This window comes from Pholis gunnellus (assembly GCF_910591455.1).
Source record: "Pholis gunnellus genome assembly, chromosome: 6".
In the NCBI taxonomy this organism is placed as follows: Eukaryota; Metazoa; Chordata; class Actinopteri; order Perciformes; family Pholidae; genus Pholis; species Pholis gunnellus.
Window position 1 is genome coordinate 5,936,316 of NC_136532.1, and position 20,424 is coordinate 5,956,739.

A 20,424-nucleotide genomic window follows, 5' to 3' on the forward strand; every position below is an offset into this window, starting at 1 on the left:
TTTTGAATTACTACGTCACACAACTCTTGAGTTTGTATGACGTGTGACGCACGCCCCACCCCCTCAACGTCTGCCGGTCATTGTTCAGCCTGTGCTAAAGCTAACGTGCTAGGTGGAGGCTGGCAGAGATTACACGGGTTAATAACTTTGCACGCGCGCATATTAAGTCGTTCAAGTGTACGACGGACATTTGAGAGCTCGACAAAGACACAATGAGCAAGAGGAAAGCGCCTCAGGAATCCCCGAATGAGGGAATAACTGACTTTCTGGTCGGTAAGTGCTGCAGAGAGACGGCTGCGTTCAGCTAACAGTAGCTAGCGTGACGCTCGGGTTGTGTTTATAAGCAAAATATCTAAATAACTTTGCATAAGTAACGCCAATGTATATTTGTGAAACAAACATGCTATATGATAATGTTTCTGACTCGCGTTAGCTTGAAACTATCCCGAGTTACTCTGCTCTGAGTCAGAGAGTTGACATTTAAATGCCTGAGTTGGCTGTTTTTTTAAATAGTAGCTAAATAAACTCCAGGAGTACGAGATGAATATGAAGCCATAAGATGTGTTACTTCTGTTTCCAGAGCTGGCCAATTATGAGAAGAACGTCAACAGGGCAATACACAAGTACAACGCGTACAGGTGAGCAGGGAGGTGTGCTTTGTTTCAGGATGAGGCTTGAAACAGCGAGATGTGATACCAAATGTAATGTCCAAACAGTACGTCAATGTCACAGTCACTTTAGATTGAAACGTGTGTTTTTAATACATTGTATTCGTCGCATTGTTTTACATGGCATCTGGGTGTATAATGCACTTGATGCCATGTGGAGAAGAATGTATTAGAAAGTGTGATGGAAGTTGTTCAGAGAGGTTCTGTTGAGGCACCCGACAGAAGCCTTCTATCACCACATTCTTTTGCAAACTTTATGTCTCATTTAAACGTTATCGATCTTTTGCAAATCACTTTTTCGTGCCTATTCTCTGTCTAGGAAAGCAGCGTCTACCATCTCCAAGTACCCAAACAAAATCAAAAATGGCGAAGAGGCCAAGAAACTGGTATGTGCGATAAAGGCCTTCAGTTGATGTCTTTATGTAAAGAAAGGCATCACACAACATGTGGAAGTTTGACCTGGTGACCAATGGTCCAGATGCATACTGTTGGTCAGCAGCACTACTCTGCACAACTAACATAACGGCAGTAAATCCCACTATCCAGCAGCCTCATGCTTGTCTCACCTGTCAACAGGAAGGTGTTGGAGCTAAAATAGCAGAAAAGATTGATGAGTTCCTACAAACTGGCACGCTACGGAAACTGGAAAAGGTGAGTGTTGGGGGCGTGGTAATGTTTAATAGTAGCTCCATTTAAATGTATTACACAATACTGATGTGCTACGTTTACGTTTTCATCTAGATCCGTACCGATGACACCAGCACTTCTATCAATTTCCTCACCAGAGTCACTGGAATTGGGTATGCCATTCAGTAACCAATCACTAGCCACCAAAACGCATACACCTGAATCTAACGTAGTTCTAAGACGACAGGTGATTGGCTGCCGTGACAAGACAACTTTGTGCTGGTGTTTTAAGAGCGGAGCGAGTTAAAAGATGTCGGGCGACATTGACATTGAGCCTTCTATGTAAAATGACGATACTTGGGGCGGATTCACAGGTGTGGACTCCGGCATGAGGGATGCAGGAAAGCTTAAAGATGTTTGTGTAGTAGTTATTATAGTTATGTGCTGCGTGTAACAAACTGCTTCTCTTGACTTCAGCCCTGCGGCCGCCAGGAAGTTTTTTGAAGACGGGGTGAAGACGTTAGAAGGTTCGTTAAGTTTGTTTATTAGAATTGTTTTAAAAGAATCTTTACTCTTTATTTCGTGGTCCTCGGTACTTCACATTTGATTTGACATAGAGTACGTTGCATGCTCAATAATACATGTGCACAATGCAGATTTGGTATGATTTGAAATGAGCAATGCGCTTTAATGTTTTTAGATTTGAAAAAGATCGAGCACAAGCTCAACCATCATCAACAGATCGGACTCAAGTAAGTTCAGCTGAATTTTATTCATTTCTAGCAAAATGTCTGAATATCTTGACGTGATACCTGAGTTGTGTGTGTCGTGAATTATTTTGCCCGCCTTCAGGTACTTTGAGGAGTTTGAGAAAAGGATTCCACGTGCTGAAATGGAACAGATGGAGGTGACGATGAAGCAGCTACGTTGTTGTTGTCGTCTGCTTATTAGTTGTTTATGGAGAGTTCTCTTACGCTGTGTGTTCTGTTTAGACTCTTATTGTTGGAGAGCTGAAGGAGATCGGTACAGAGTATATTGGGACAATCTGTGGAAGCTACAGGAGAGGTAAGACCTTCCCCTTCACGTTGATGCTCGGGTAATGACGGCAGGTCAAACTCTTTGTCGTATTGATTCACACGTTCATAATTTCCAGGCGCAGCATCGAGTGGTGATATTGATATTTTGCTGACCCACCCGGACTACACCTCTGAGACTGAGAAGCAGGTAAACTCTACTGCAGCTCACGCATCAATGGATGCAACATTAATGCTGTTATTAATTGCAGTTTGACTTTGTATGTGTTTAGTTTTACGATGCATTTAGTTTTAATCACCTTTTTATCTTTTCCAGCCCAAGCTCCTTCATGCAGTGGTCGACCATTTTGAGTCCATTGGGTTTGTGACCGACACCCTGTCCAAAGGAGACACTAAGTACATGGTGAGGCCTCTGCTCATTTATCTTATAGCTGCAATGTAGCTCATCACTTTTCAGGTATTACAAATCATTGACGATATGACTTTCAATGTCTTTTCTCCGGTGTGCTCAGCTCTGTGTGTGTGTGATCGTACAGTTCAGTCTATGTACCCAACACACGACTGTGCTCACTATGTGCTGGTTCTTGTTTTCTAGGGAGTCTGCCAGCTGCAGCAGAGTGATGGAGATGAGGAAGAATACCTTCACAGGCGTATTGATATTAGGTGCCCTACTTTCTATTGCTCAGCTCTACGGTCTTCCAAATGAAAACATTGCCTCTACCTACTTCAATACAAAACAGGCCCAGTTATGATGCAAAAACCGTCAAGAGGCGACCCTGTGTCTTCATTTCTTTATTCTTCAAACCGCCTGCATGTTCCTGCTCTCTAACGGTCCTTTCTCCTGTTCCCCAAGGTTAATCCCCAAGGACCAGTACTACTGTGGAGTTCTCTATTTCACTGGAAGTGATATCTTCAATAAAACCATGAGAACTCATGCGCTGGAGAAGGGCTTCACTCTTAATGAGTACACCATACGGCCACTCGGGGTCACTGGTGAGTCTCAGTCTGTGTGATCTTGCTCCACTCTGTTCCATCGCTGTGTCTCTGTTGGCTTCAGTTGGTCACCAATGATTTGTGCTTTAAGCTTTTTATATCAGCTGTTTCTCTTTGTGGATCTCTTTGTAGGTGTGGCAGGGGAGCCTCTGTTGGTGGATAGTGAGAGAGACATCTTTGAATACATCCACTACAAATACAGAGAGCCAAAGGACCGCAGCCAGTGACGCAAATGTTTACACTTTGATTTGAAGCTGCGGCTTTGAGATCAGAAGCATGTGTACATATGTGTGTGTTAGTATACCATTCACCTATGTTTTTGAAAAGAAAACGACTATGAAAGTAATTTCAATTTATTTGCTGTGTTTTTCTATCTTGAGTTGAAATCATCCCCTTTAATGACATTTGTACCTAAACACACACTCAACAACATTGATATGTTGTTGTTATAAACGGGTTAATTCTCCACGGCCATGTATCTTCTTTTAATTGTCTTTTCCACCACACTTGTAAATTTCACTTTTGAATTGCCAAAAAAAGATGATACCATAGTGATAATAAGAGGAGTAATCTTAAAGTTCTGACAGCTTCTGTTACTGTTGTCATCCGTCCATCATAAACAGCGAGGACCACTATCATCGGGCATTTGGCCTTGAACGTGGCTCCCGTTAACACACCGGCTGAGCCGAGGCTTTTTAATGGTTCATTGTTTCAGTCAACACAGCAGTGTTGCTACTTTATGTTAGTAATTAATAGTTAGGTAAATAAAAAAACATCTCATTCACCATGGACATTTAAGAGTGTGTTTAAACCTGTAGTATTTATCTTCCAATTTGGGGCAAACTAATGAATTTAAAATAAGATGCAAACAGCTCAGTTTCTGCTTATGGGTGCTAATTTGGGACATAAAGGTCTTTTTATTCTTTTTTTAGATAAATGAGTATTTTTTTCCTCAGTTATTGTTTACGTGAATATGACTGTTACACTAGTAGACTTCATGTGGTTGTGTGTAAATGATAACGTGTATTTTCTGTGCTTTTAGGGGGCATTTTGAAAGCGATAGATAAAAATTGACCAGGTCACTGAAATACTGCTACAGTGTACTCTGCTGATACAGATCTTAATCTGTAACACAACTTGTGTATTAGGACGTCGATTCAGTTTTGTATGTGCAGGATTGCAAATATTGCTGGAAATATTTAAGAAAATAAAAATAAATTGGCAACTTTCATAATGTCAATTTTCATTTATTTCAATTTTCACTTTGTTTTTTAACTATCACATTTTAAATGAGTTTGTTGCAGCATTAACATAGACCCTTCTCACTAAAATGGGGTAGAGCATTTTGGCTGTATAAGAAAAAAGTTAAAACCAATAATATGTTCTTTCTCAATATCACAAGAAACTGTTGTAACAAAAATGATCTAAAGAGATACGAGATAAGATGAGATAAGAGATTAGATGTTTTCATGCTTGAAAGAAACATGCTGTACTATGACGTACAGCATGTGTTTTCGACATACCATACTATGACTTTTCTGTGACTGTTTATGTTTATCCACTTACTATACATAGTACAGAGTATACTATGACTTTTCCATGCTTTTTTTGATAAATTATACTATGGCTTTTCAACATACTATACTATGACTGTTCATACATTTTTACGTCATACTCTACTTTGACTTTTGATTACTTTTTTCGACATACTATATAGTATGACAGTATATGACTTTTTTGGGATACCATTTTATGAATTTTCATAACTTTTTTCAAAATACGATACTATGAATTTCTATGTCTATTTCCAACATGCTATTATACTGTGGCTTTTTTAACTTACTTTACTACGACTTTATAACTTTTGTCGACATACTTGGGCTTCTTATTACCTTTTTGGACATACTATAATATGTATTTCTTAGAATTCTTTTTCGACATGCTATACTATGGCTTTTTTTCGACATACTGTACAATGACAATTTATGACTAGTAGTTTACTATGTCTGTTTTATGACTGTTTTCTACATATGAATAGTGCCGACTGTGGCTCAGTGGTAGAGCAGGTTCCTCCGTCCTCGGCGGTTCGATCCCCGTCTCTGCTAGTACATGTCGCTGTTCCCTTGTACACTTAATCCCAAATTGCTCCCGCAGGCTGTTCCTGCGGTCTGTGAATGGTTATGACTGATTAGTTCGAGTCCTGGTGGGAAGGTGGCACCTTGCATGGTAGCCCCTGCCATCAGTGTGTGAATGGGTGAATGATGACAAGTAGTGTTAAAGCACTTTGAGTGGACTAAAAAGGGCCATACTAGTGCAATCTAGTTACCATATAGTATTTTGACATGCTATGACTGTTTATGATTTCTTCGACGTATACTTTTTATGACTTTTTTGACATACTATTCTGATTTTTTTCAACATACTTTACAATTACCTTTTATTATTTGTTTTACTTACTATACAAAGTATTTTTCTGTTTTATGGCTTTCTTCGTCATACGAAACTGACTTCTCGTGACTTTTTTAGACATACTATACTATGATTTTTTTTATTGCTTCTGTGACACACTATAATGTGATTTTTTTTACATACTACACTATGACTCTTTTTGATATATACTATGACTTGTGAGTTTTTTAAACTATACTCTGACGTTAAATGTTTTTCATTACTTTTTATGATATACTATACTACGGCTTTTTTTTCGGAATACGATACTATGCCTTTTTCTACCAAACTATTTTGTCTTTTTTTAACATACTATACTATGATTTTTATGAACTTTTTTGAGATTCTATGACTTTTTTTTTAAAACAAATTTTCAATCTACTATACTGTAGAAACATTTTTCAACCCTCTGTACTATACATTTGTATGACTTTATTTGGACATACTCTACTATGACTTTTCATCATCCTACACTTTGAGCTCATTTGACTTTTTCGACATGGTGGGAAAATTAGAGACCCTGGGCTTTATTATTTATAGGATATATTTCACTCTGTAACAAATTCAGCTTGTAACCTGAGACCGTGATCCCTCAAAAGAGACATTTGGTAATTTTTTGGATGTATTTGTTGTGTACAACAATAAATCATCGGCATATAATGAGACTTTGTGCCGCCCTCCCACAGGACCCCGTCACTTCCATTTAAGGAGCGCAGGGCAATGATTTGATAACAAGCACAAATAGTAAAGGGTAGAGGAGAACACCTGGTCTCGTCCTTTGTTGTAAGGGGAAGTATGTTGATGTGAAGGAAGAGGTCTGGACCAAAGCAAAATGAGAGACATATAATAGCTTAACCCTATGAGGATGAATTTTTCCCCAAATCCAAACTTTTGGAGAGCAGAGAAAAGAAAGTCCCACTAGACCTGATCAAAGGCCTTCAGAGTCTGGCAAGAGAAGGACTTCTGGAGGGTGTCAGATCGGGTTAGAGGAATACATTAGTTTATTCTGTCGGCAAAGGTTGGAAAATAAAAATCTATTTTTAATAAAGCCTGTTTAATCTGGCAACATGATAGTAAGAAGAACCTTTTCCAGACAGGAAGCAAATATTTTAGCTAATCATTTTGTGTTAACACTCTAAAGACTGATGGGTAGGCTACTGTGACTTTTTTATGCACTTTTTTATGACACACACTACTATGACATTCTAAAGGTAAATGGTAAAATGTATGGCATACTAGACTTTTTATACATTTTTATGACATACTTTACAGTGACTTCTTTCTGTGAAAAGAATGCTACATCTGTTAATAGTAATATTTTGTTTAATACTATAACCGTTATTACTTTTTTATGACATAGTAGTATATTATTACTTTTTTAAGGACATTTTTATGGCACGCTATACTATACTTTTTATGACCTACCATATTATGAAATTACCCATTAATTATACACCTTATGTAGGTATAAGTTATATATTATATGAGAAACGTTCCCAGTTCGAAATACGCTGGTATGTCATTTATAACTTTTTGCAACAAAGTAATTTAATGTTAGACCTGCGTTTCCATTTACTTTATTTTTAATTTAAAGGATAATTAATAAATAAAATCATTTTAAATACAGTTAGTATGCTCAATGTGTGCAAAATAAAAAAATGTTAAATAAATCCACTCCATATCCTGCCACGGTCTATTGCCAATGACTCATGGAACATAGTAGGCATGGACAACCTCGCTCATAACTTGCCCGTAGCAAGTTATTTACAGGGGTTGTCCCGGTAACGATCGTGTCGCAAGGCACGATGGTCTGAAATAAAACGCGGGCAGAAACACCCGAAAGATAGACCTGCACGAGCCAATGACAGCGCCGTGTGCAATAATACCGGCCAATCGGAAGACGTCGAGGCAGCAGCTCTCAGCCCTACACACCCACACTACTTTTGTGTCAACCACTTCGCGGGAGTTGTCACTACAGGAGCGGTCGTTTATTTAAAGCTAGACAAACACTATAAACGGAAGACTAGAAGGTAAATGGAAGAATTTGGCATGTAGAAAGTTGTATGGTGGTTAATTTATTCAGTTGTAAGTGTCGTTGAACTGGTATCATCCGTGCTTACTGTTAGACGGTGTTTTTCCTTCCGCGGTATGAATGAGCAGCTAGTAATCGAGCTTTTTAACGTTAGCTCACACTCTGAATATGCATGTGACGATGTTTCACCCCGTGATACCTTAATTCAGATAACGTTACGGTGGAATCGTTTTCACGGCAGACGTTACATTATAAGTATGACGATGTGGTGTTTGTTTTGGTCCTCCTGCGTGTTAAAGCGAGGCTGGCTCTATCGCCGCTCTCTCGCCTCAGGCAGTTGTAAAATGTGCTCTTCTATCGCAGCTTCATGAGTCAAAGGAGTCTAAACCTCGGGTAATATGGAGACGATCATCTCAAATGTCTTGTATCCATAGAAACTACGCAGAGCGCGCAGCCACCGAGTTCTCCGCTGATGGAAGTTGTTATGCAACACTTGTAGAAACGGCCAGTTCAAACATTGTGTCAGTTATGTAATGACAACGTCGTCATAAATTAACCGTTTATTTAGTTATTCATCCTCGAGCCTGTAACGCTATGTGCTCCAAACGGTTTCGTGTTAGTCGATGATGACTGTTGGGATGCTCAGGGGCCAGAGTCTAGTGTGTGTGTGTGTGTGTGTGTGTGTGTGTGTGTGTGCGTGTGCGTGCGTGCGCGCGCGCCAATGCGTCCGTGAAGATGATAATCCTCCGGTGTGTTTCGGTTTCCCAGGGCAACCATGTCTGAAAGAAAGGCAGTGATCAAGAACGCCGACATGTCGGAGGACATGCAGCAGGACGCCGTGGAGTGCGCCACGCAGGCCCTGGAGAAGTACAACATCGAGAAAGACATCGCTGCATACATCAAGAAGGTAAAACCGCTGCTGACGCATCTCCCGTCACTCCAACCGACCGACTGAAATCTAGTAGTTTCTTTAATAAAATAAGCAGCAACCAGTGATGTGAGGCTATTTTGCGCGCACTGACCAACCACAGTGTGCATAATTGATGTTGAACACCCAGCCTGCTATTGGTAATAGTTTCCACTCTTGACTGGGACAGCAAGCTACAATTGTTGAAGTTTCTATAATTGGCAATATGATCTTAATTGTTTTTCTTTCAATTATCTTCAGGGTAAAATACTGTAGCTTATTAGGCAAATGTATTTTTATTTATTTATTTAAATCTAACAAAACGAATGAGCTACCATAAAGGCACCATTTTAGAATGATCACAGACTTGTCGCAATAAATCGTCCAGCTCAAGTTAGGGCTACATAGTGAAAATATGTATTTCTACTCGGTAACATTGAGTGATAAAAGTATTTTGGGTTTGCTCAATAGTGACATTATATAGTATTCAGTCTCAACTTGGAGTAATACATGTATGTTCTGAGGTGAATATGTATAGTATACCGATACCTTCTCCTAGCTACAATTTAATATCTGCAGAAAAGTTTCACTTGTTAGTTGAGATGTAGCATTTAAATCAATAGAAAAGTGTCTGTTTTAGCTCTTGCTTCGTAATCATTAAGCAACATGTTCTCATCTTTTCTTCACACCTCCCTGCTTCATAGTGTTTGACGAACACAAGTGTGTATATTTTTTTTTTCCCTGCAGGAGTTTGACAAGAAATACAACCCGACCTGGCACTGCATCGTTGGGAGGAACTTTGGCAGCTACGTGACCCATGAGACCAAGCATTTCATTTACTTCTACTTGGGTCAGGTGGCCATTCTGCTGTTTAAGTCTGGCTGAGGGAAGGCGTTTCCTCCACACCAGCTGACCATAATACAGTACTGACTGATTCGACAAAGGCACTTATCATTCCTTGGCAAGGGGCCGCTGCCTTTTTCTGTGCTGCTTTCTACTTTGTTCTGTTTTTGAGGATAAAAACGTGGCCATGTTAAAGAGATGAAACACTTGTATTTATTTTTGTGTTGTTACATTAGACATGTCATTTTTTTAATTAAAGCATAGCCGTTAAGCTGTCTGGGTCCAATGCCTGGTGTCGTCATTTCATTGCACCGCTTCATTGAACAATTAACCAGGACCAGACACTAGTCAGGTTTTGATACGTATAGATTACTTTGTGGTAAATATTTGCAGACATTTCACCACTATTGTCTGGAAAGCCAAATATAGGGTATTAAACCTCTGGCACAATCAGGGGTCTTGTGTTAAATCATTAGTAACTTTATCATGCAGGCAGCTCCTGTGAGCTTTCAGAACTGCACAAACCTTCAAGACCCACTTCAGAACATCAAAGTTAGGTGCAAAGAATAATTTCATCTGCATGACACTATAAAACCTGATAATGGTAAATTCACACATTCAAAGTGCCATTTGTTTCAGTTAAAAAACGTAATATAATTTTAATGTGTAGCAGTGATGGCTGCAATTTAAATGCTTGGAAACATTTAAGGCAGTGGTTCTCAACTGGTCTCGCTGCAAGGTCAACCATCACCCCTTAATGACAAGCCGCGACCCAAATTTTCAACTTCTCAAATGTATTTAATGAAAAGACGGTGCAGTTTGAACCTGAGCTGTAAAAGTCCTCTGCAGTCATAGTGTAGGGAGCTCTCTTGTGAAGAGAAATTGTTCCCGTCAGTCCCCGTCCCATACGTAAATGAGTAAAACTGCTTCGTTTGTAGATTTGTCTATTTGTAATGCATCCAAGGAATGACCACTTGCCTAATTCGAGCTGTGGTCTGATGTCATCCGACATGTCTTCAATTCGCCTACTTGACATTTGACAGAGGTATAGTTTTCAGTTTATCTGCTGCGGATTGCTCCAACAAATGCCCCTTCAGTTTTGACGGCTTCATGCTTTCTTGTGCCAGAACCTCGCGGCACAAAACAGGTTTTTGCCCTCAATGTTAGAAAATCCTTATCTCATGTACTCTGTGTCGTACTTGCGTTTCGCTCAATTAGCATGAAAACAAACTGTGGGTGTTCTTCTATACTATGAAATGGCGGGTCTATTAGCATTACAAGGCATCAACACCAAATACTGGAGTGTGAATAACTGCTGCATTAAAAATCATCTTCAAAATAAAAGCACATGTATATATATTTTTCCAAGCAAAGGCCCACAACCCACTAAAAACAGGCCCGCGAACCAGTTGAGAATCACTGATTTAAGGTATCTATAGGTACTATAATTTGCACAAACGAGGCAGGAGAGGGCATTATACGGTGGTACTCTTTATTACAACACATTTAGAAAACCAACTTGTGTGGGAAGACACCATTAGACAGGCAGAAGGAAGAGCGCAGGTACCCTTTGAGTTGAGGTACTTTCTTGATGAGGGGCAGGAGCTGAGCGTCAACAGCCTTCTGGTCCTCCTTCCTCTGCTCCGTCAGCTGGTACTTCTGCAGAGGTGACGAGGAGAAAACCAATGAGTTATGCATCATAAATGTCATTAAAATGGTATTAGTATTATTACTATTGGTATTTAAGACAATATCCAAGTTAGTTCACCTCCTTCTCTGTATCAAAGATCTCCCCCTCCTGGTGACGGGGTCTCCTCAGCTTCTTCTTCTTGAAGTAGGCGTCGTTCAGAGTTTTGGAGATCTTCATGCCAGAGATGTCGATTTTGGTGTTGGTGGCAATGGAAAACTTCTGGTGAGCCCTACGCAGGGGGACTCTGTTCAAAGCAAGAGGGCCTACAAGTACGCAAAAAATACAACCATTAGAGATGGAGTAAAGTAAATGGCCATCTTGCTGTGCTACAGTTACTGTGCATACATGTTGAACAATCTAAACCACTAAGAACAGTCATCCTTACCAGTGACAAGCAGGAGACCACTTGAGAGCTGCTTCAGGAACACCACGCGCTATAGAACAAAAACAAGTTATCTTTAGTATGAAGCTCTTGTATTGAGGGCTTGCTCACTAATGACCTCATAATCACATGTGCCAATTTAATATCTGCAATCCACTTTGATGACAAGCTATAGACGGAAAAATACATCTACTTGACACTTAATTCACCAGGAGCGCTCTCTGCCTTTCAGATTCACAGCTGAAACATTATTTAGGTCAGCTACTGCTCAAAGTGTGTGTGGGCACACTAGCATGCCTCCATAACTTACCCGTGTAGCGTTAGTGTGGGAGAGAGGGACAATGTCTGTGGCACACCGAGGGTGTGTGATTATAAAGATGTGTCACGCACGCTAGAAAATATATTTTTCTCATGTAGAATAAAGATGCACCATTTTTTTCTTTTTAAAGGGGCCACAATAGCCTTCGATACAGTGTGTTCTAGGAGTCTCTTACAGCTGGACTGCCATCATGTAGCTCATTAAAAAAAGTCAAGTCCACCTCTATTACAATTAGCCAGAATACTGCCAATGTGTGTTAGCAACAGTGTGTACAGTGAAGTGTCACATGAAGAGATTAAATGCCGAGGCGGCATTTCTCTCAATCCGTTGTTTTTTTAACATCAACAGATTTTAAAGGAGAACACCTTCATCTCACGATATAAATGTACTCTTGTCCAAAATAGTTTTTTGCCATTATGGGCGAGTTCAACCATAAAACTAACAGTATTGATTCAATAATAACGATTTTATTGTGGATGAAAAAAAACGTTTGAGGTGTTCTGACATTCTAAACAAAGGAAAACTATCAGTGATGGAAATATTTTATAGTGCCCAACAGTAATAATTGGACAGCAAGAGGTGTTAGTGTATACTGGTGTTCATATACAAACTTTTCAGTTATCTTCACAATTTATAATGCAATATAACGACATCTGTTACTAACACCAGATGTGAACAAACCGTTTTAACTACATTCAACAGTTCCTGTTGCAACAATCCTACATAATAAAAACCCAACAACAACGCAGCGTCCACATTGTTATGGAGAGGTCCTTTTGTTTACATATGATCATCCTGTTTTAGTCCTAGCCAACAGAAAAGATAAATAAAACCTAACATTGGACTCTAATCGTACCCTGTGTGACACGATGGCTGCTCCATCATACATGGGCTATTACATATTCACCTGTTGAGCGTACCCAAAGAACTATACTTGTGTATGTTTTACAACCTGTATTGGGCCATTTCAGCTAATCCTGAAGAACATGGAAACTATTGTGCTAGAAATTCTTCTCACCTTTCCACGGTGGCGCCCAGTGAGCAGAATGAGGACCGTTCCTGGGGTGATGGAGCTGCGCAGCTTCCTCTTGTGCTGGCTAAAGGGTTTCTTTCCGTGGCTCTTCAGCTTACGGGGGACATCCTCTGTGGGGTAGTAGCGAGGCTACAGCAGGAGCACACAAAAATACATGTTAGCATTTTAAATCCAGTACCCCACTTCTTTATCAGCTCATACGACAAGTTGTAATGAAATGTGGACTGACCCACTGTCCCTGAAATAGAAACTCTGCACGCCACTTGTGCTCACAATAATTTGAATAGGAAATAATTACCATCTTGCGCAGTTTGACCACACGAGTGCCTCCATTCTTGTCTCCTCCAACTGTCTTGACAACAGTCGCCTGAGGCTTCGTCCTAACCTTTTTCTCCATCTGAAACAAGAGCATATTATCATCAATACAAGCAGAAGAAAGTGTGACATGTATTCTTTTATTAATCATTTTGTTGGCCATCACAGATCTGCCCTCACCTTGGTCTCAGTGATCTTTGACTTCCGCTTGTACATGGCCCTGCGGGCGTACATAGCGGACCGGGAGTAACGGCCGATGCCCCGGGCCAGAACCGGGTTCCGGCTCCCGTGCTTCTTCTTGGGAGCTTTCTTGTCGCCCTCTGCCATCTGACACAGAAAAGTACAACAGAGGTTAGTACACAAACTTGCAATAATGCATGTAACAATGTCAACGGATTCTATTTGAAATGATTCACATTTAATAACCAATATTATACCAGCTTTGGTTGGATAGTACATTGTATGCTGTAGTTCAATGGTTCTGGTATCATGCAGAGACAACTAGCTTTTACATTAATACTACAGCCTTTATGAAAATAGTGTTCCTAATTGACAATACATTACATGGAAAGAGTAAGATAACATAGGTTAACGTCAAACGACTACGTTATTAAGTAAAATGAGTTTGGTTGAGTGCTCAACCCCACAGCCATCGCCAATGCACAACAAGCATGAGATGTGACGTTCACTAGCAATTAGCAACATAGCACAGAAGGGTCGCCTTACTGATTCACGAACCACTTAGTTTTCTCAAAATTACAATTTAACTTTAATGTTCTAAGTGAGAACGTAAAATGTGAGGAATGGTGTGGCTCAACAGCACAGCATCTACCGACAACACGTTTATATAAGCTAGCTAGCTAGTTAGCTAGCGTTACAGCACGAAGGCTAGCCGGCGGCCTCGGACTGCAGATACACTAAACTATTAATTATCAAAGAAACACCACGGACAAATCGCAGCCATAACGATGGCTAACGTATCGTCTTGATATAAGGATTCCTTTCCTTGTGTTTTGAGACGAATATTTTTATTCTGTAACGCAGATGAACACAGATTTTATTCCACCAGAAAAATGAAGGCAAGCCTGTCTTACCTTTGCTACGGAAAAAAGAACGACATCCGGGGATGTGACGTATATATTGACGCTGCACGATGACGTTTACGTAATTGCGTCGCGTTTCAAGCATGTGTTGGTCCTTGAAGTCCTGCACACATTTCCCCTTAATTCTCATTGTAAATTTGAAATTAAATCAACATTGAAATTGTTTTCAACAAATAACATTACACATTTTCTAGTTAGATTTTAGTTGCTTTAGTAAACACATTTATCTCTATATAGTATTGTTTTGTCTGCTGATACAAACAATAAAACAAGTAATGCTTGCATAGAGCTTCTAAATAAATAAAAACAACATAAGTAAAGGACAACAAACAATGTAACGTTGTACTTTTCTTAAATCCTTAAACAATCTCAGTGACAGCAAAGCATAAAATATATTTTCCCAGATCAAATCGAACACACCAATTCCAAACTTTTGTCAACTTTCAAAAAATGTTTTAAGGGAGTGGTTACTAACATTGAGTACATGAATGTCTCATATAAAATATCATTCAGTACATTCAGTTCCCCTTTCTCTATGGTGATATGTTATAAGCTTTCCTAAAACCATTTATAACAAAACAATCAAACTACTTTTGTAAAGATTATTATATCTAGAATAAAACTAAAATAAGAACAAGTATTGTCTGTTTGTTAAATCTTAATCTTAAAATTCCCTCCTAATCTAGAAAAAAATAGCAGTGGTTGCTTGCTGTCAAGGGCTGATCATGAAAACTTCAAAAGCACACTTTTTTTAAAATGTTATTTATTGCGATTCTTTGACGCAGATATACAAAATCAGTTTTTGCTGGAGCCATCACAGGTCAGACATACGTCCTGGAAATAATGATCCCTGTTAATGGAGTGATAGAGAAGATTGTAAAGAAAAACATCAGAGTTCAGAGTCCCTTTCTGACTCTACTATAATGCAACACAAACTGTCCTCTGTGAGTTAATAATATGCCACACATGTTAATGTGACCAAGAACCTAGCTCTGTGTCTCGGGTACGGACACAAACAGTCTCTTGCCCTCTTGGGCATCGAGCACAGAAATGTGCAGTAGCTCTTTATCTTCACAGGGCTTCCAAGGCAATACTGGACTGAAACATTTATTACACTTTTTTTGTACAATTACATTGAAAGAAGTAAAAGTAAGCAGCAAAAAATGAATGTTGAGTTATCTTTTTGTGCCAGGGAAAAACCGAACAGCATTTGACATTTCATGTGAACGTGAAAGGGTTTTCCAAAAAATCTTCAACAGTGAGGCAAGACATTCTTCAGCAGTACTTCTTCTGATACGGGCAGCTTCTTGGGTCAGTACTTTTCGAGAATGATGGCGATACCCTGACCACCCCCGATGCAGGCAGAGCCAACAGCGTACCTGCCTCCTCGTCGCCTGTCAAAAACAAAGATCATAATTAAAGCCATGCAGACATATCACCTGATACTGATAACCACCTATTTTGGGCAAATGCCGCAACTGTACACAACAGCTGTAATTACTAAAAAACAAAATCACCTGAGCTCATGAACCAGGTGGGCAGTGATACGCGCTCCAGAAGCACCGAGAGGATGTCCGATGGCAATAGCTCCACCGTTAACGTTGCTTTTCGCTGGATCCAGTCCAAGAGCCTTAGCGACAGCCAGATACTGAGGCGCGAACGCTTCGTTCACCTGTGCAAAGCAAATGACATCAGTGACACAACTGCATAACAACAACAACAACTAGAAAGGTGCACTTAGTAGAGTGCAGATCTCCCCCTGGGTGTGTCTGCAACAACCACTTTGCATTGTGTGATTTAATGAATACGTCCCACAATATTTTGCTGTTTGCGGCAGCAGAGTGCGAGATTAGCCGCGGACAGACACAGGGGTGGACACACGCACGCAGAGTATATCAGTCTCAGGGGACATTTCACTTTTACTTCTGATACTTACTTAAGTATATTTTGCTGATAATACTTGTGTACTTTTATATCAGTACATTTCTAAATGCAGGACTTGTAATGGAATGTTTTTTAGACTGCGTATTGGTGCTTCTGACTACTTCTTCCAACACTGATGAAATGTATGACACAATCTGATGGAGAAAGTCACAAAGATTAGAGTTTCACTGATAACAAACCTCCACAAGATCCATGTCGTTGAGAGTCAGACCGGCTTTTTTAAGAGCTTCTGTGATTGCTGGAACGGGACCTAAGATGTTTAAAAGACACCAGAGAAAATTCTTTCTTTAAAATAACCAAATACCACAACAGTCATTCATTCCACTTAGTCCAAAGGGATTAAATTACATCTCCAAAACAGTGGTGTCCCTTACCAATTCCCATAATGCTCGGGTCACAGCCTGAAACATGATAGGCCACAATTCTGGCCAGAGGAGTGAGCTTGTGTTCACTCAGCGCATCTTCACTTGCAATCACCACAGCAGCAGCACCATCAGATACGCCCTGGAGATTAAAGGAGAGAGGGGTAGATTTAGTAATAGTCAGTCACTTCCCATGGTGGCAGACAGTAACAATAGTTGCATGAAGTTGAGACAGCACTGTTGGATTATGGTTGTGGACCGGGCCAGAGGGGCCAGTGCCTCTGAACCCCAGGGCCCTCAGTGTGCACAGTACAAGCTGCCCAAGAGACCCCTGGGTGACTATAGGGCGAGTTAACCACTAGGGCCCCCCAGACCCCTTACTGCTTTCAGTGGGAGAGCCCCCAGGCCCCTTGGTGTTTAAAAAGTGAGCTAACTACTAGAGGCCCTCAGGCTTCAAGCGCTTACCATGCTTTGTGGGTGAGACTTTTTTGCCGTGCCATTCATATCCATACAACAAATGTGTTTATGATTACATTGTTTACTAAAGCACACAATTGTTTACAAGAGCACAAAGTTCTTCAAAGATCTATCCCATTCATTTTGCACTCAAAGTGCACCAGATTGATGCATTTAAATTGTTCTTCCGGGGGAGCATGCCCCGGAGCCCCCCCTCCAAGGTCCGCCCACCACGGTGTTGCTAAATCCTGTGGGAAACACAGCTCCCTAAAGTCCCAGGCTCACTCTCAGCCAGGCTGTTTACACACACACACACGTGGCAGTAAGGCGTGAACTCACCGAAGCGTTGGCAGCGGTAACAGTCCCTCCCTTCTTGAAGACAGTAGGCATTTTGGCAAACTGTTCCATAGTGGTCTGTGGACGAGGGTGTTCATCATGGGTCATGGACACCTTGCCTTTCCTAGCTTTCACATCGATGGGAGCAATTTCCGCTGTGAAGTAACCAGCCTCGTGAGCTGTGAATAGAACAGGTACGATTTCACTATTAAGAATGAGCTGCAAAGTTAACTTCTTAACGAGGTGAGCATATTGTGATTATTTTGAAAAATATATCAAAGAACGAAACCCGTCTTACCTGCCTTCCACCGCTGTTGTGTCTGGTATGCATAGTTATCAACTTCTTCTCGTGTGATCTGGTATTTCTCCGCCAGGTTTTCGGCTGTGATGCCCATTGGGATTTTGATGTGCAGGTCAGTCAGGCCCGCCCACAGGGTGTCCTCTAGCTGTCAGGAAGACGAGGAACGTTTTTTTTATTGTATTTTTATCTTTGCATCAAAAGCTTCAGGAGTTTAAAAACAAGCGGTTCTCGGCGTCTCATGTACATTTGTGTCAAGTGTTTGGGGATTAGAGAGCAGAGAAAAATCAACAAGAAGCCAACCTTGAGATCGAGTCCAAACTTTGTACCAAATCGTATGTTGCGAACAGCGTACGGGGCCTGACTCATACTCTCTGAGCCTCCGCACAGGACCACCTCGGACTCCCTGAGGCAGATCTCCTACAAGCACACAAGGTAACAGACCAAAGATGAGACACATTACGTGCATCTGATATATTGTGCTCTTACTAACGTACGTTCTTTTACACATATATGTAAACATAAACGTATGTTGTATATATTATACACGTAGTGCATAATATTATGATTTATTCTTCTTTGTATTTTCTGCCAGAATGTTTTTGTTCTCGGTGGAGTGCTTACTTGAGCACCATTGATGATGGACTGAAAACCAGATCCACAGAGTCTGTTCACAGTGAGAGCGGGCACTGGGATCGGAACCCCACACCTCAGACCCACATGACGAGCAATGTAGGGTGCATCAGCTGAGCTCTGAAATCGGGGGGGGGGGGGGGGGGGGATAGATGAAACTAAACAGTGAGGACAACATCAAGTGCACTCGTCAAGATGTTCACGCGATTGTAGTAGTGATCTATTCATTGTAGCTGTGGATCTGTTAGATTTTGGGTACCTGCATGACATTTCCCATGATGACACTGTTTACAAGTTCTGGAGCCACGCCCCCCGCTGCGAGGGCGGCTTTGGCTGCATGCTCAGCCAAGTCTGTTGCACTGTGATCCTTCAGCACGCCACCATAGGTGCCAAACGGAGTGCGCTTGGCAGCTACAACAAATACACCTGCAGATGAAAAACAAACAAAGAGTTTGACTTTAAAGCACCCACCACTGAGCCACAGCCCAGGGTCACGGGGTCAGGAGGTACTGGGCGGTGCACACTGTCAGAGATGGTCGATACAGCCCGTGCACTGAGATGAAGAAGATGAAGATGCAGTATAACAGGGAAAATAACATCAAATGGATAAAACTGGACTGGAGGGACAAGAGGAGTACGTAACTACATCTGGATTTATTTATTTTTTTAAATGATGCCCATCGATAAGGGCTGTAAATTACAACAGTGAAACTGGAACTTCTTTATAAGAAACATACCGTATATTAAACAAAGGGTTTACATCTTCTGCAACTTGCTTCATGTGCAAATCCTCAGAAAGAGAAAATAAGTAATTAAAATGTCTTTTATTATTATATACAAGTATGTACTTGCATTCAATCTTGTTTCATAAAACCCAAGTCACTAGGTGTTATGAGTATGATGGTCATCGTGAAATACTGTGTTGATATGCCTTCTAGTGTTTAATCAGACATTGAACTGTTGACTAATGACATGATACATGTCATTAGTCAACAGATGACTCGTGCTGGAGGAGTGTGTTTAGTGTTGTGAAATGTGTACAGTTGTATTTGCACAAGTAACTATATTAAAGTTTAGCAGTACTTGTATTTTACTTTTACGTTACTTAACACTTCCACTCCACTACATGTCAGAGGTTAATATCAAGTCAAGTTGACCTGCCAGCTGCTGCTTACACGTTAGTGACACAATATTTTCAATCCAATGCCGTATTTGTAACGATAATGTAATGCCTTACTAAAGTTAATGCCAATTCATTTTAAATAATAAAATGCAGACAATTTTAAGTGGAATAAATCTGAACTAATATTCACTTTCATAGGTCGCTCTGTAAGAAATTGTTGTACTTCTCCTTTCCTTCCCTCCCTCACTGGAGGTAATTAAGTGAGATTATTATTAATATTATTATTTTCCAGTGGATCGAAAGGTAACTGTGGACAAGCTATCGACAAGCTGTTAATGATCTTGACACCATCTTGTCACCTTTCACCTATTTCACAGTGACGTTGAAAAACACATCTACTGACATATAATTACATAAACTCAACTTTCAGAGATAACTTCATTCATTTTAGGTCACTGGTAATCCTACACTGAGACACAAATAGGAGAAATTAAGCCCCAACATTAACCATTTCAAAGGTCCACCTGCTTTTCTTCGCCTCCTGCTGAACTGAAACACGTTTGTTTACCTCTGAGGAGCGCCATGATGCAGAATGATCGAAACACCACTGTCAGGATCAAACTCTTCCACTCGTATCTTCTCGTTTCACTGTTCTCTGGATGAGTCCGTGCTGAATGAGGAAAAAAGAACTGCGACCTTTCCTCTAAATACTTCAGCCGCCAACTTTCCACTCGTCCAGTAAGATTCGACAAAAATGTTACATATATATATATATTCAAACTACGACATTATTAAACCGTTAAAAACAATAACGTCTTGCGTCATTTTATAATTGGTTTTATTTACAAAGTATTCTATATTTAATGCATTGTATGTAA

General features: G+C 40.4%; 4 protein-coding genes across 4 annotated transcripts; 2 read left to right on the plus strand and 2 right to left on the minus strand.

The window, feature by feature from the left end:
• Positions 1-96: 96 nt before the first annotated feature.
• polb (polymerase (DNA directed), beta) lies at positions 97-4,542 on the plus strand. Its single transcript, XM_079160556.1, has 14 exons — positions 97-273; positions 581-638; positions 988-1,054; positions 1,245-1,319; positions 1,410-1,468; positions 1,773-1,822; positions 1,996-2,047; positions 2,148-2,202; positions 2,288-2,360; positions 2,449-2,519; positions 2,646-2,732; positions 2,925-2,992; positions 3,183-3,322; positions 3,455-4,542. Exons 1-14 carry the CDS (start codon positions 213-215, stop codon positions 3,547-3,549), a joined length of 1,011 nt encoding a protein of 336 aa, XP_079016682.1. The 5' UTR covers positions 97-212; the 3' UTR covers positions 3,550-4,542.
• A 3,163-nt stretch (positions 4,543-7,705) lies between these two features.
• dynll1 (dynein, light chain, LC8-type 1) lies at positions 7,706-9,833 on the plus strand. Its single transcript, XM_079160486.1, has 3 exons — positions 7,706-7,800; positions 8,571-8,709; positions 9,457-9,833. Exons 2-3 carry the CDS (start codon positions 8,578-8,580, stop codon positions 9,592-9,594), a joined length of 270 nt encoding a protein of 89 aa, XP_079016612.1. The 5' UTR covers positions 7,706-7,800; positions 8,571-8,577; the 3' UTR covers positions 9,595-9,833.
• A 1,194-nt stretch (positions 9,834-11,027) lies between these two features.
• On the minus strand, positions 11,028-13,643 carry rpl6 (ribosomal protein L6). The gene is made up of 6 exons (XM_079161164.1): positions 13,472-13,643; positions 13,275-13,373; positions 12,962-13,105; positions 11,628-11,676; positions 11,321-11,505; positions 11,028-11,211 (listed from the first exon to the last, which is right to left on the minus strand). Exons 1-6 carry the CDS (start codon positions 13,616-13,618, stop codon positions 11,059-11,061), a joined length of 777 nt encoding a protein of 258 aa, XP_079017290.1. The 5' UTR covers positions 13,619-13,643; the 3' UTR covers positions 11,028-11,058.
• Positions 13,644-15,487: 1,844 nt separating this feature from the next.
• On the minus strand, positions 15,488-20,243 carry acaa2 (acetyl-CoA acyltransferase 2). Its single transcript, XM_079161698.1, has 10 exons — positions 20,115-20,243; positions 18,683-18,849; positions 18,415-18,543; positions 18,094-18,210; positions 17,791-17,938; positions 17,496-17,671; positions 16,713-16,842; positions 16,518-16,588; positions 15,912-16,066; positions 15,488-15,788 (listed from the first exon to the last, which is right to left on the minus strand). Exons 1-10 carry the CDS (start codon positions 20,128-20,130, stop codon positions 15,707-15,709), a joined length of 1,191 nt encoding a protein of 396 aa, XP_079017824.1. The 5' UTR covers positions 20,131-20,243; the 3' UTR covers positions 15,488-15,706.
• Positions 20,244-20,424: the final 181 nt, after the last annotated feature.

Coding starts and splice junctions, on each gene's coding strand:
- polb (XM_079160556.1), top strand. CDS start 213: ATGAGCAAGAGGAAAGCGCCTCAGGAATCCCCGAATGAGGGAATAACT. Junction 1,823..1,995: donor CGGGGTGAAGACGTTAGAAG/GTTCGTTAAGTT, acceptor TAATGTTTTTAG/ATTTGAAAAAGATCGAGCAC. Junction 2,203..2,287: donor CTGAAATGGAACAGATGGAG/GTGACGATGAAG, acceptor TGTTCTGTTTAG/ACTCTTATTGTTGGAGAGCT.
- dynll1 (XM_079160486.1), top strand. CDS start 8,578: ATGTCTGAAAGAAAGGCAGTGATCAAGAACGCCGACATGTCGGAGGAC. Junction 8,710..9,456: donor TCGCTGCATACATCAAGAAG/GTAAAACCGCTG, acceptor TTTTCCCTGCAG/GAGTTTGACAAGAAATACAA.
- rpl6 (XM_079161164.1), bottom strand. CDS start 13,618: ATGGCAGAGGGCGACAAGAAAGCTCCCAAGAAGAAGCACGGGAGCCGG. Junction 13,106..13,274: donor TGGTCAAACTGCGCAAGATG/GTAATTATTTCC, acceptor CTCCTGCTGTAG/CCTCGCTACTACCCCACAGA. Junction 11,677..12,961: donor CTGGGCGCCACCGTGGAAAG/GTGAGAAGAATT, acceptor TTTGTTCTATAG/CGCGTGGTGTTCCTGAAGCA.
- acaa2 (XM_079161698.1), bottom strand. Junction 17,939..18,093: donor AGTTTGGACTCGATCTCAAG/GTTGGCTTCTTG, acceptor TCTTCCTGACAG/CTAGAGGACACCCTGTGGGC. Junction 17,672..17,790: donor ACAACAGCGGTGGAAGGCAG/GTAAGACGGGTT, acceptor TTCTATTCACAG/CTCACGAGGCTGGTTACTTC.